The following is a 15,167-nucleotide window of genomic DNA, read 5'->3' on the forward strand; positions in this document are numbered from 1 at the left end:
CGTATAAATTTATCCTCTGAAGATCTTGTTGGAAGAGTATCTTGGAAGTAGAAATTGCAAAACATAATATTACGAGATTACGATGAAAATAAGTTGCACAAATTGCTGAACAATCATGTCTTTTAATGGCGGATTACAGGCGTACTAAACCACATATAATATACTTCGTTAGTTGTGCCTGAAATGTGTAAATTACATTGCCATAAGCGATTATCGCATACAAATTATTAATAAGAGTTGCTAGGGTAAGCGGCAAATAATTCATCAGAAGATTATAAAGGTAGGGATGGAGATAAATTCTTGGGAATAATTCATCGTTCTCAAAATGTAAATTTAATTTATCATTTTGATCCTTTCATCGCTTGATTATCCAAAAAGGTCAATCCACCCTTTTCGACATCTCCTATAATCTTGACGGAAGTTGTCTATAAATTAGATTCACAATCACTGATTATAGGAAATTGCTTTTACATAAACTGCCAATGCCTTCTTATTAGCGCAGTCTATCAGAGGTATATTGTATAATAATCTGTTCTCTTCAGGATAATATTTTGAAAAAAATCCAATTTCGAAGAGAATGTATTTTTCAAACATAAAACGGCTCCGTCGAATAAGTGATATTTTTCGCTTGTTTTAAATATAATTTATTTATTAATCCATAAAATAAATCGTTATGAAAATAAATTACCTCTTATTTGGTACTGATAAAGAATATTTCTTATTTCCTATAAAGTGTAAAAACTATTAATCTTTATTACAGATATTGAAGTCTCGTCACGCTTTCTGATACGCACTGTGCAAAGAATTACAAAATTTATATGAAAAAGTAAATAGAAATATTTCTTAGAGATCAAATCTTTTTCAAGATGGACTAAGCGCTTCCTTCAGAATGTTGCTAAATTCTTTTAATTCCTTTCTCAACTTTTGTATATCCGTTTCTTCCATTTTCTTTTCGTGTCGACGGAGATAACGTTGTACCAGTTGTGTCATAACTTCAGCGAATCTTTCATCCTTTTTTTCTTCTAGATCCTCCTGTAATAAAATATGGATTAAATAAATAAATCGCACCTCTGCTTTTATTTATTAATCATAAATCGATCTATTGTGATAACAGTAACGCTTATAAATGGATACAACACGAGTGAAGTGTCAAGAAGAGAAACGAAAAATGATTCATTGTAAAATGTATGCTTCTGTTCTGTAAAATTTAATTTGATATTTGATTTAATTAAATCAGCATTGGTATTTGGGAATAATACTAACTATGTAACAACAGTTTATAAAATCCCATCGTGCCCGTTTTCCAGGTGGTGGTTTAATCAATATTTTTATGTACTCGATCACTGGCCGCAATCCCGTAAAAATTGAGAAAATGCAGAATGGAGGTGGGAGCGTTGTTGTAAGCATGAAATCGACATAAGCCTGAAAAAGTAGAGTGATAGGAGGTCATGCTATTGACATTTATAAATCGTCTACAATATTTATTATTTTAACTTCACACGTCTCTCTCATTTTTCGCATTTTTTACATGGATATTATTTTTTGTATTTTTTACATGACTCACAGTTAGAAAAAAATATTGTTTTCCAATATGAAAAATGAACACTGAATGTATGTACAATGCTTATAAATTTTCACTAACTTCAGTACGACCAAAGATCCACTCTACATTAACATTATCAGTCACTTTGGTGAAAGTATTCGCCATACACGCAATTAGCATATTCAAAACGATTACCACGGAAATAAATTGGAAACCTGAAAAATTGAAAGCAGGTTATTAAGACGATTATCTATAAAATATATTTTCGTAGAGTGTCAATGAAATAGTAAATGCACTTACTGGCAAAGGCAAGATAACCGATAAATTCGGTGAAGCTATGATGATTAATTATTGTCTCTGAGTCCCTTTCACCTGGAAGATTTTCGATAATCACGTCGGCACTTTCTACGGGACTCATGCAAAAAACAGCCCAAAAGAGAGTCTTTAGAGTAGATTTGAGATCGACGAAAGAACTTTCTTGCTCGGTTTTTAGTTTTGATTCGTCATCAGTTTGCACCATTCCATTATAATATTGATAAAGGTGACACAATCCTGAAGAAACGTCTCAAGTTTATAAAGTAGACTTGTAAAAAAGCGTTTTTTAAACGTCCTTAAACTACTTTTCTTTAGATTTGTAAACACTAATTCTTTTAATATAGAATGTTCTGGAACAATATTACTTTAAAATTATGCATAATTTGCTAAATACAATTTCGCAACTATTCCATTGATACAAAGAAACTTTATACAGATCAACATGTGTCACATCTTACCAATTGCAAATGCCATAACAATGATACCGAATATTGCAACAAAATGACCGACATCTCTAATCATTTTAACTAAAGAAAGTTGCAAAGGTCCTAGATCATAGTCTAGTTGGCAGATAAATAACAATTTAAAAAAGGCCATAATTGTTGCGACACAAAATATCCCTTCCGCTATCAAAGTTGGATCGTATTTGTGCCAGTATTTTCTTTCTAAATCACGTTGACCATTTATTCTAACGTCGAATGCGGCAACTATCCAGAAGAGAAACGTCAGAATGAACAACACGATCATAACAAGCTCATACCTGCATTGTATAGGAAGAATATTTATATAAAAATAATCATAATATTTATATAAAGACGATCATAAATTATATATTAATTAGATTATAAAATTTGCAATATGAATTTTTATGTACAAGATTTAATATTAATTAACGATTATTATCAATTAACTCTCGTCTTACCAGTTTGTACGCGTTCTAAAGCATCTAACCGGACCGTCCACAATACAGAGTCGAACGAATGCTATTGTGTATGATATCACGTAAATAGCGAGAATCCATTCGTATCCTGAAGAAATAAGTTGATTTAAAAAGAAATTTAACCAAAATATATCTAAGTTTAATCGGAGTTAATTAGACGTGCACCAGTATTGGGCGGTCCACGAAGCTGTTCGATTTTGTCGCTTTGCGACTGCAAAAACACGAACGTGAGAAATATCAAGTAATTCGCCACAGAGGAGAGACATTTGTTAACCGGGATTTCATAGAACTTGGCCTGTTTCGAATTCGGTGCGAGCAATATGACGAACGCCATGATTGGTAGCATACCAATCCGTGGAATTATCGTCAAGCACTTCAGCAATGGGTTTCTGACCTTCCATTCATGCCACGTGTCGATCCACTTGCTCTCGACGAGCTGCAAGAAAATCAAATATAACTTCTTGATGGAACTTCTTAATTTGCGAAAACTTTCGTGATAGATCCGTTAATAAATCAAATCAATCAAAACTCCTTACAAATCAAAGAATTGGAAAGAGTAAGGGCACTAGGAGTCGGGCGCAGAAGACGTCGCGCAAATAATACACTTATAAAGAGTGAAACTTCTTTATTCACTAAACGCGCTTACATGTTTTACTTTATATATGTTACTTTTACTTTATATATGTTAGTGTGTGTTTACTCTGAGGAAGGCTCAAAAATGAGTCGAAACATGTAAGCGCGTTTAATGAATAAAGAAGTTTCACTCGTTATAAGCGTATTATTTGCGCGACGTCTTCTGCGCCCGACTCCTAGTGCCCTTACTCTTTCCAATTCTTTTCGTGAGAGTTTGCAAAGTATTTTTATAAAATAGTTCTGTATTTAAAAATTTATTTTTGACAAGTACTATATAAAGTTAAGTTTTGATTTTACTATATAAATTCTATAAAATATTAATATTAAAATAAGAAATATTAAAATTAAGGAAGAAAGACACAAAAACATAAATCATTTTGATTTTTCATTTAAAATAAAAAAGTTTTTAAATTTTAATTATATCTAGTAACTATCTACAGCAACGTTAAGATTTCGCCTAAATATCGATAAATATACAACATTGTTGTGGTACTTGTTGTACATTCGGATGAGCAACAAAGGTTTTCTGCTCGTAATCCAAAGCTAGTAAGAGTCGAGGATATTCGAAACTAGAGGTACGACCAAAACCAGCGATTTGTCTTAATATACATCGAACTTCTTCGGCGGTACGAGCGCAATCGATCAACTCTGTGGCGAATTGAGACACCTCCTTTATCACAAAACTAAGTGGATTATTAACTTTTTATAAGCAACATATAATATCTTGATATATCGCAGATATCATCGAAATATATTAATAAAATAGATAATTTATCATTCTTCTATATACAGATCGTCTTCCTTATTTAATTAAATGAATAATTTTGCTAATAATTATTAATATCCAATAAATTTGAATAAGGAATAAGATTTCACTAACATTGGACAATGCTTTATAATCAGGATAGAATTCTTTATCAAATGAAGCTTCCTTACTAAGCTCGGCCGATAATTGAAAAGCTTTTAGGATAGGATCTTCTTCGGTTTGACAAAGGAATATTGGATTCGATATTGCGCTATATATAAACAATCTCATTTTTTCTAAAGTCACGATATCACTCTTTTCCCTTTCCGGTCTGCGAAATAAATTAATTTATTTATAAAATATTTAATGAAATCATTATTTAATAAGTTATTCAATTGCGATATTTTCAACTAGTCGTGACTTGAATGAAAACATTTATTATAAATTAAAGCTGCGAATGTTATCTTCAAACGGCTCGGTATACAAACGGTATCGTACTTGCAAACCTCGTCGCAGTTGCAACTAGGTGGATGTGGTTTCTGCAGAATGTGACGTCGGAATCTGAGTATATCAATCATCTCGAAACGCCCGTATTGTGCCGCCACCGCGAGCGGTGTTGTATCGTCCGGGAAATCGGGGCTATGAGTGACACCGGCGTATTCGAGACCCGGTGTCAATTCATTCAGCTTATTCAATATCAGCACAGCGATCCTCACTTGATTATCTCTGATTGCATGTAGATGCGTATCGCCCGGATCGATATCTGGATGAGACAACAGATACTCAACCATCGCCGTATTTCTGTCGTTAACAGCAATGTGCAGCGCACTCACACCCTGAAAATGAGGCATTTAATTAAGGCTCCTGAGTACTCAACATCCACATTGAATCGTGACGTCATAAACGAGAAATGTCATAAGCGACATGTTGATTTTTTTACATCCATTTATAAATAAAGACAATTTGAATAAAACGAAATCATGAGAACTGCTGTAAAACACTTGTAAAAATAGACCGAGACTATTATTATCCCCTTTGATAGTTAGTAAACAATTGTAAAAGGCACGTAAAGTGCATTTATTAGTTTTTACTCAATACGCATGCGTAGCCTAGTTTTACTTCACGACTTTTTCGACTATTTACCTACAGACTGTCAGTCAGTAAATGTAAGTCAGATGGGATAAGGATGGTCTCGACCTATTTTTATAAGTACTTTACAACGTTCTCATTCCGTTTTTATTCCATTTTGTCCAAATTGTCTTTCTTTACAAATGGCAAGAAAAATTAACGTGTCATTTTTCATTTACGACGTCGGGATTCAATATGGCTGAGTACTCAAGAGCCTTAATTTTATGAACTGACGAAGGAAGTTTGCTTATTCATAAATTAGAAAAGAAAATTGAGAATAAAGAGAAATAAAGCGAAACACAATGAATGATTCTCCACAACTATTTTTTTCTTTCCGTTTCTATTGTCCCGCTACTTATATAATTGTCGATAATCGAAGTAGCGGAAATAACGATTTGCATAAGAAAACGCAAAGCGGTATGCCGTAATGGTTGAATGACCGAAAAATTTCTGGACTTTCTCGAAATTCTTTCTTGCCACGGTCTCTTCCTGTAGTGAGATCGACTTTTAGAAGGCTATCAGCTCTTTTTCTCGGTTGTGTCCCTTTTTGTAGGAAGAATGGCTCGACGACGTTTCTCGCCCATCTGCGGTGCGTTTACAGAGGCGGATCCCAACAATGGGCCAGCAGTGCCAGCACCATTGTTGTCGCCGACACCAGTCACAATAATATTCACTGATATTTTGGCTTTTCGACAGGCCCCTGGGAACATCCATGTACATCCACACGCTTAACGACAATAACAGATCGTGATATATGTTCACCAAAAAGTTCTTGTTAGCTGTCCCTTAACAATAGACAGCTGCCGCCTTTAACGCATGACTCGGCCAGATTTTACGCCCTGCTAAATATTTGTTTGTCATTTGTTTTTGCGATTTTTCTTTTATAAAGGATAAATCATAAGCAAAAACACTTGGTAGCACGATTGAGGTGTGTTTTATTGGTTTAACGTGTGATAATCCTTTTATGGATGCTTTAACTTTATACTTTTTTTATACGTTATGTTTCTATTTTATTAAAAAAAAAAAATAGTTTAAAGGGACTTAAATGTCCTATCAGAGAATAATGGGACAAATTGGCGAAATTCGCGAAGTTTGTTGATGTATCATAGATCACGCCAAGGCACACAAGTAGAGCTTCCGATGTCAAAAGGATTCCCATACAAAATTTATAGTGGGGCGAGTCATTTGAATAATTTTTATCAGGTCTCAGTTGAAACCATTGTCTTGTAAAAAGACGGTCTGAAATATAGCTGAAGATACATGGAGAACACCCAGCTTCCTCTTCTCTGTGTATTTCTCTCTTTTTCCCATCAAGTTCCCTCTTCTATCTTTCTCTCTCTTCCCGTTCTCTTTCTCTCCTCTCCTTCCATTCGCGTGCCGTCTCTCTTCGTGCCGCTTCGGCATTTCGGTCTTAAAGTCAAACGAGAGTTTGGTCGCTTTTCTGGAACCCTCTCAAAGAGACAGAGAGAGAGAGAGAGAGAGAGAGAGAGAGAGAGAGAGAGAGAGAGAGAGAGAAGCACACTGAGATGGTTACCGTGCTGACCGAATGGATGGAGGAAACATTCCACGGGGGGTACGTGTTCCTCTATAGGGTAAAGATCTGAGATAACTGGACTTCGTATCGCCTTCATTCTCTTCGTTTTGTCTCCCTTCTTCCTGTATTGGTTCCGCCGTTTCTTGTACGGAGTAAACCACACGAGTTTGTAAAAGACTTTAAAACTGTTGGATTCGCTCTTTAAGATATATAAATAAATATTTTTAGATTATATAAAAAATTTTATATTATATATATATATTATATTATATTATATATATATTTTATGTTATTAGTTGATCCGTTTAATTTAAATATGTTTTTCGTGTAACATTGAGGATGACCCGATCGGGTTCGAAACGATGTTTGTTATTAATTTGTTTTAGTTTCCGATAATTAAATTTATTTCTTTTATTTTACATTTTAATGCTGTTTTTTTAGTTCATAGCCTTTCGTAACACATTTTTATAACTTTATTATTGAACCATATAAAACGATGGATTTTTATTCACGCGGGCTATATGCGTCATTATACTCTCCGGTTTTCACCTTTTCTCATATTAGAAATTATTACGGCCTGAATGCTTGCAATATATGCAAAAGATTGTGTAATTTTGTCAAGCTTAGCGTTAATATTAGAATGCGTATTAAGTTTATTAAATATTGTCTCAGACATGATTTGTGTGGAATACATTGCGCACTATGATATCGAATAAGGAGCTTGGTTTAACATTTGAAATATATACGCTATATTATTGCGAATGTAATATTAGGATAATAATGACAGGATGTGAATTTGCTGCTGACATTTAAATTGACCTGTTTATACCAGATGTTTTTGTGGTTTTGTATTTTGTCATATTAGTTGAACTGTTTTATTCAAATATGTTATTAGTTGATCCGTTTAATTTAAATATGTTTTTCGTGTAACATCGAGGATGACCCGATCGGGCTCGAAACAACATTTGTTATTAATTTGTTTTAGTTTCCGATAATTAAATTTGTTTCTTTTATTTTACATGTTGATGCTATTTTTTTGGTTCATAGCTTTTCGTAATACATTTTTATAATTTTATTATTGAACCATATGAAATGATGGATTTATATATATAAAACTTCGAAAGTTTTAATAAAAATTAATGTTTTTAAATAAAAAATTATGCATTAATATTTTTCACACGTAAATTACTATTAGAGTATAGATGATAAACTAATTCATTATTTGTACTGTAAGCCATTTTTCTTGATTCTCTTTTTGCTGAGCATTAAAGAACAAGTAAAACGGTAGAACAGTAGACCATTTTAAATTGCATTAGGCGATCTTAAAGAAAAGATTTAAAGATGACAAAGGTAACCTGAACATCGACAAACCTGTGAAAAACCTATCTCCCTTTGACGCACAGTGTCTTTTCGGTGAACCCTAACAAGTAACGGTATCGTTTAAATCATGGAGTCAGTGACAAAAAAGGTAAATTTGGAAATCTTTATGAGCTGTTCAAGAGTTTGGTTTGAAGCCGCCATTCGTATAGCTTCAGGGTAGTCCAACAAATCAAATAGAAAATAGACGGAGTCTGATGGCTAATAATTTATGGAAAACTCATTCCGTCATGGTATAATTTAACATTTTGGATCGCCAATGGTATTTGCCAATAATAACGGTATTTACTTGTTTTATTTCCTTTTTTGTTTTGCAAATATTTGCAACCATTGTTGATAATTTTAGTGGTTAATTGCAAATCAAGAAATAACTTCATAGACTTTTCATTCCATACAAATGTATTTTCTCAATTTACTCAATAATCCATAACCTTTATACAGTAATCTTTTTTTGATATTAATATTTTATACTTCTTCAAATTTGGAAAATTACAAATTCATATACTTACTTGAAAATTGATGGCATTTATATTGAAATCCGGATGTTGCTCCAAGAATAATCGAGCTTCAGTAACACTTCCGTCGTCGACAATTTCGAAGAACCTTTTCTCAAGTTCTTGCAAATGCGGAAATATCACTCCAGGCTGCAATAAAATAACCTTGAAATGAACCTATAGGGATGTGTCATATCATATTTATATTTTTTACATTAAAAAAAGATTAAGTAAAGAGAAAGAGGGAGAGAAAGAGAGAGAGAGAGAATCGTCTGCATCAACCTTTTATTTAATCTTACATTTTCAAGTTCGTCCTCTGTCCCAGCTGTTGTCTCATTATCGTTATCCGTCATCACGAGTGATCGCTAAATTGTATTCGTTTCTCACGATTATATAAAACAAGATCTATTTCTGAAATATAAATTCAACCGCTCGAAAAATTCAGACATTAAATATAAAAATCTTTTAGAACAAAAAAATATCAAAGATATTCTTCATGTTAATTACATTTTGTTTCGACCTATTGCAATATAGAGTTGAAGTTGCTTTCATAGAATTTTTTAAGTAAATTTCAGAAAGAAGAAAAAGAAAGAAAGGAAAAAAGCAAATTAACAATAATTACAATAAAAGACTTAACTTTTTTTTAATTTTTCTGTAATATAGAGTAGTGTATTATATGTATTATATGACTTTCTTTGTTTAAATTTTCTAACTTACTTATTTAATTAAAAAAAATATTAAATTATTGTATGAAAATAACGAGACACGATGATCTGCTTTCGTTAATAATGTAATTCAGTTTTTTGGGAAGGGGTATGTATATACATAATTTATAATTTGTTTGTGTGCTACAATATACAAATATTAATAATATAATTGAAATAATAATAATAATAATATATATATAAAATAATATATATATAATAATATATATAATATTTTGATGATAATTTAAATTATGTTTATTATAATGAAAAATAATTCTTATATTATTAAAATAATTATTAACTTTTGTTAATATATTGATTATAATTGACTATTATTAAAAATATGACACGACAAGAGCAACGCGACTTAATATTATTATACAGCGGTACTCGATAGTTACTGCCACAACCGAGGGTGACAATATCTATTTATTTTTTTTAGTCGCATTTTTTTGCACTTTCTTTCATTTGCACTTTTGAAAGTCCAAATCTATACTAATTTTTTTTCAAAAGAAAAAAAGTGCACCTCAACTGAACGGACGCATAATTACAGTTTTGGATACATTAAATTATGAGATACAAGCAATGTTAAAAGAAGCAGGTCTCATCCCCTTCTCATTGCGTACAACAAGAAGGAAACATAAAAAAGCGGGGTATATACAAATTAATCTTTTAGAATATTTAAATACAGACGCTTTCTTGTTGCTCGCATGTACATCCAGAAGATTATTTGGAATAACATTACAATAGAACAGTCGGCAATTATCTTACACACTTTTTCCATGACACAAAGGTAATTTCCTTTGATATCTCAGAAACAAGTATATCGGACGAGATGCACACGAATCGCGAATATTAAAAAATATAGAAAAGAAATATTTGTATGTCAGTATATTGTATACATACATTTAAAACGTGGAAGAGAAAAGTCCCGATTCTCCCTAAAGCTCTGTTTTTCATCTATTTTTCTATTGTCCTAAAGATCTAATATATGCTACACGTCATTCGGTGAACACTAGTAGGTCACTGGCCAACTTTATGTCTTTCGCCTACGACGACGTCTTTTGTTCTACGTATTAAATATATGCATTTCTCTCGGAATGGTGACTCCATCCCCACGGTCAGATATTAACTATCTTCAACAACACTCGTGTAACCGGAATTCACAACGACGATCCATAAAAAAAAGTTTCGAGAGACAAGGCGACGTCCCGATGATTAATCAACACCTAAGTTTCATAGCTTCAAAGTCTTTAGAACGTGACTGAACACTTAAGTTTGTCCTTGAGGATCCATTCTACATTTCGCACTGAACACTTAAATTTGTCCTTGAGGATCCGCTCTACATTTTGCACGAATTCTTTTGCTTCCATCGAACCTCAGTTGTAGATCATTTTAAATGGCAACACGTAGAAGGACAATGAATAAAGCATCGATGCGTACCAATGGATGCCCTCTTGCTCTCCTCTCATTGTCGTCAACTCTGTTCTGGACACATCGTTATGTCTTGTCGCAAAGTGTCTTGCGTCGTCCAACCTTTGCAGGAAAAAGGATGTCACGCTGTGCCAAATCCTTAGCGGTAGGAAGGAGTAATGTGCTAGCGACTGACTGTTGACGATGGCATAGCAGGATGCTACGACGTCGTCTACGAGGAGATTACCCTCCATCGTAAGCGGAGCGTAAACTCCTTCCTCGATGACCAATTTCGTCTCGTTGACACTGTCCCATCGCAAATGACTATCCACCTCGTTCGCCGTGCTCGCTGCATCGGCGTCGCTCACGAGGATCTTGTCGCCGGGTTGCACGTTGGCGGCAAACACCGAACCACCCTCCACCGGCACCAAGTGCGCTGGCGTTAACGTGAGCACTCGGCCAGACTTGGTCGTCAATCGGATGAACTGTCTCCTCTCGGATGGAGAACGATCCAAGAAAGCGATCACCTCGCTGTACACCACGTCGCCACGGGAGTCCACAGCGGCGATACGGTCGCCGAGACGCACATCGTCCAACCTCTTCGTACTACCGTCCTCCGTTCGGACCAGACTCCTCCCGGGAAAGCAACCACCAGATTTGCCCGCTGAAGATGATTCTGAAAACGAACGTGCATAGAGAGTTAAGTAGTGAAATAAATAAGAAGAAAGAATATTAAAAGAATGAATATTAAAATTAAAACGTTGATATCCTTTCTAAGTACGCGTTCTACAAAACTGAACAAAGCTAAACAAAATTATTATAAAATCCTATTCCAAGGAAAATTACGATAAAACTACAGATGTAGAAGAATAATTTATAAAAATATACATTAAGAAAAATTGAATATCTTTTAATGTAATTTTTTGGGATGCATTATGAAAACGAAAATGCTAAGATTACGGTGCAAAAAAAATGTGTCATCGCAACGTTCTTGCAATCGTCTATCGATTAATTAACGTGATTACGATGATATAAGATGAAAATTGACGGAGCGTTAAACACGTATGGGTCGCGTTCACACTTTTTGTTGCACTTTGGCTTCCCTTCACCCTATTGTTTCCCTTTTCGGTCCCCTCAACATCGACTCGTATCGGTTTCGCGCCAATTTCTATGCTCGGTTTTAATTCGGATCGACAGGCACGCCTTGATTTATTGGCATTTATTTTGAAATTCGAGAGCCAACCGTGGCCTGGAACGAACACGAATCGTTGATTGCTCTTGTATAGGTAAATATTGTTAGATCGAAAAAGAAAGTAAATATGCGAGAAGATTCTCATAATTAAGAATTATTTCACTCTGAGGAATAATTCTCGTTTCTTGAAACATAAAAAAGGTCTTAAAAGTATTTTTTTTTTAATATTATATTATATTATAACGCGATGCTATGATATAATTAAATTAGAAGCTCTATAACAGAATTTGACCACGAGATGACCAATTTTTGATTCGTGTCGTTTTTGTCAACTTTAGTAAGTTAGAATGAGATTATAGCATGTATAAAAAGAGACATTATATATATCCATTTTCCTCATTCTTGTTTTGACAAAATTGCTCGTGGCCAGATTCTCTTACAGGATCTCTAATGTAAATATACTGCAAGAGCCATCTTTTGGTGTATTTAGGAATTTCTTCCATTGTCTTATTGTTTAGCTGTTTAGCATATATGATAGAAATGTAATAATTCTTTTCATAATCTGTTTGAGATTTATAATTTCTTTTTTTTTTGTAGATTGTTTTTCATTAACGAAGCAACAAAGGAAATTAATGAATTGTATTGCTTTTTACTTATGTTATTTGAAAGTTTTTAAAAAATTTTGGTGATTCGTTTCGATCGAATCGAATTGAATTCGATTTAAAGTTAAATAACATTCACGTAATGAATTACTTTAGAAAAATGTAATAAAATTTCTGAAATGTAAAAGTACCCGAGACATTTCGGATAAAAATATTCAAATTGTTTAATTAATCGATTATCTGAACTTGAATTGAATTTGATAAAAATAATCGGATTTAATCTGAGTTAGCGAGTATTCGAATTAATATTACGGCGCATCGCATAAATGTTCAATAAATGAGACAAGAATAAAGAGTCGGTAAAATAGACATCTTTAAAAATTACGAATAAAGTAGTGGCGTCAATTTTCACGAAAGAATAGACAAACACACGATATTCATTTAACTATTATAATTAGATGTTTGTTAAAAAAATAAATCTAATTTGTGTATTCCAAATACAATGATCCTATAGTTATTATAAGGTACATTATAGGAAGACGTTATTAGCGATATTTGTATCATTTTGTCTTCATTGTTTACTAAACAATAAAACAAAGATAGAACACATAATAATTATCAATGTTAAACGATTTTATGTCGCTATATAGGTAATACGTGCACTTAAGGCGCCAAGTAACTTTGTCATTCGCGATTTAAGAACAGCGCGATTTTAGTATCCTTGTTCCATTAAACGATGTTATTATACAACTGCACCGACCTCAGCATCTTTATTGCATAAAACGACATCATTACAACTACTGTCCGGTAGTTTATTCGCTCATCTTTATTGACATGGCGTTTATGCGGGTATTAACGCGAAATGACCGCAATTAAAATCCACATGAGGTCCGCGGATTGACCGCTTTTAACGCTCTCGCTCTCTCCGAAGCGACAAGACAATTCGATCGCAATTCGCACATTCTTTTGCACTCATTTGGTAATACGTTTCAAGCGATATGATGGAAATTACTAACCAGACTTGACAGAGCAATGTATGTGCGACCTGGACTCATAGTAGACCCAGTCGAAACCAGCCTCAACAGCGAGTCTCGCCAGCATCCCGTACTTGGAGCGATCGCGATCGCTCGTCGTCACGTCGACGGCACGTCCCTCGTAGTGCAGGGAATCTGTCGCATGCATGCCTTCCTCGTCCCAACCCTCGACAACTCGCAGTTTCACTCCGGGCCACTGGTTCATCACCGAGATCGCCAAAGTGTTAAGTTTCTCCTTGCACCTCTGTAATATTACATTTCAAGATTGGTAACAGATCGGTAAACTGTCATTATTCTAAGGACAGAAACAACAAAATCATTTTTTTGTTAATGTACGTGTATATGACTTAAGTTAATCTTGAAAATTTAATAACAGGATTTATAATGCATTTGATTGTTTAGACAATATGGTGGACATGAACCTAAGGAGAACAAGAAAATCAAAATAATGTCAATTTGACGTCATATTGACGAATTGTGTCATTTTTTGGTTATGATAAAAATCTCGATCTTATATGATCTAAGAATGATTTTATATATATATATATATATACTGAGAAAAAAATATAGTCAATTTAAATATATATTTAGTTCGATACTGCCAACTAAACATTTACTTACAGTAAATAAATTTGTTCAGTAAAAAAATTGATTGTTAAATCAAATTAACATTTCTTGTATCAAATAAATATATCTTTATATTTAATAAATCTTTAGTTGGCAGTATTCAACTAAATATTTATTAAAATTGACTATATTTTTTTTCAGTGTATATATAAAGTTTATATATAAAGTCATTCTTAGATCATATGAGATCGAGATTTTTATCATAACCAAAAAATGACACAAATTCGTCAATATGACGTCAAATTGACATTATTTTGATTTTTTTGTTCCCCTTGGGAAGAAACACTATATCATCTAAGTTTATTTGAATGCTAGAAGCTCACAAAATCTGACATGTTGAAATGTATTTTTAGGGATTTAAAGTATTGCTCTAGACTCTGTATTTACATATTTCTCCTAGCCTACTTTCAGAAGACTTTTTCTAGTATTATTTAGAATTCAGGTTAAGTATACATTCGGAAATTTAAGATTAGAGCTGGTTTTCGTTTTCCTCAGCGAGAAACTCTTTCATCTCAAACCACTTTTCCGGTTAGTTCCACTTAATACGATTTCCGTCACATTTGAAAACATCGTGCAGGACGGTCCGCCTTGGCTCGGTCAAAACCCGAGAATTCAGCCGATTTCATGGTGCACGCGGAAAAAGGGGGTCTTCCTCGTGACCAGTGGCGTCAGGTACAGAGCAATCGTTCCGTCGCGAGAATCGCCGGTTAGGAAAACGAATGCGTATTTTGACCGGTTATAGGATCGGTCCGGGATCTTTAAGAGACTTTAACGGACTCAGATCCGTGGCGAATCAACGGGCAAACAGGAATATAAATACGGCCGATGTCGAGGATCATTCAGTCACGCCGAGCTGCTTCCCTCTTCTTGCCTCGAATCACTT

The 15,167-nt window shown here is 33.8% G+C and overlaps 2 protein-coding genes across 5 annotated transcripts in view; both read right to left on the reverse strand.

Moving 5' to 3' along the window:
- Positions 1 to 774: 774 nt before the first annotated feature.
- LOC108763041 (short transient receptor potential channel 4) lies at positions 775 to 9,198 on the reverse strand. Of its 3 annotated transcripts, none has more exons than XM_018510335.1 (12): positions 9,009 to 9,198; positions 8,725 to 8,859; positions 4,675 to 5,012; positions 4,312 to 4,507; positions 3,934 to 4,101; positions 2,964 to 3,234; positions 2,781 to 2,886; positions 2,317 to 2,618; positions 1,844 to 2,095; positions 1,643 to 1,758; positions 1,264 to 1,422; positions 775 to 1,032 (listed from the first exon to the last, which is right to left on the reverse strand). In XM_018510335.1, the coding sequence occupies exons 1-12, from the start codon at positions 9,060 to 9,062 to the stop codon at positions 862 to 864; spliced, it is 2,268 nt and encodes a 755-aa protein (XP_018365837.1). In that variant the 5' UTR covers positions 9,063 to 9,198; the 3' UTR covers positions 775 to 861. The 3 variants fall into 3 exon arrangements, with proteins under 3 accessions (XP_018365837.1, XP_018365836.1, XP_018365838.1); XM_018510334.1 differs by having other exon boundaries at positions 3,925 to 4,101; XM_018510336.1 differs by lacking the exon at positions 9,009 to 9,198 and having other exon boundaries at positions 3,925 to 4,101; positions 8,721 to 8,765.
- Positions 9,199 to 9,769: 571 nt separating this feature from the next.
- Positions 9,770 to 15,167, reverse strand: part of hh (hedgehog signaling protein) — a 51,068-nt gene continuing 45,670 nt past the window's right edge. Inside the window, exons 2-4 of one of the 2 annotated variants that reach the window (XR_001940204.1) lie at positions 13,640 to 13,901; positions 10,718 to 11,505; positions 9,770 to 10,680 (exon numbers count right to left, since the gene is read on the reverse strand). Coding sequence is in view for 1 of the 2 variants with exons in the window: in XM_018510475.1 (XP_018365977.1) it covers positions 10,796 to 11,505; positions 13,640 to 13,901 (972 nt within the window). In the remaining variant the exon portion in view is untranslated. Of the gene's footprint in view, positions 11,506 to 13,639; positions 13,902 to 15,167 lie in introns of both variants that reach the window. The other variant, XM_018510475.1, reaches the window with a different exon arrangement.

Source organism: Trachymyrmex cornetzi, unplaced genomic scaffold, assembly GCF_001594075.2.
Source record: "Trachymyrmex cornetzi isolate Tcor2-1 unplaced genomic scaffold, Tcor1.1 scaffold335, whole genome shotgun sequence".
Lineage (NCBI taxonomy): Eukaryota > Metazoa > Arthropoda > Insecta > Hymenoptera > Formicidae > Trachymyrmex > Trachymyrmex cornetzi.

What these genes read in the sequence shown, in the direction of transcription:
- LOC108763041 (XM_018510334.1), bottom strand. Translation starts at nt 9,062, where the DNA reads ATGACGGATAACGATAATGAGACAACAGCTGGGACAGAGGACGAACTT. An exon ending in AACTGCGACGAGGTTTGCAA is followed by an intron (nt 4,508 to 4,674) that starts GTACGATACCGT and finishes TTTATTTCGCAG; the next exon opens with ACCGGAAAGGGAAAAGAGTG. An exon ending in CTCATCCGAATGTACAACAA is followed by an intron (nt 3,235 to 3,924) that starts GTACCACAACAA and finishes ATTTTCTTGCAG; the next exon opens with CTCGTCGAGAGCAAGTGGAT.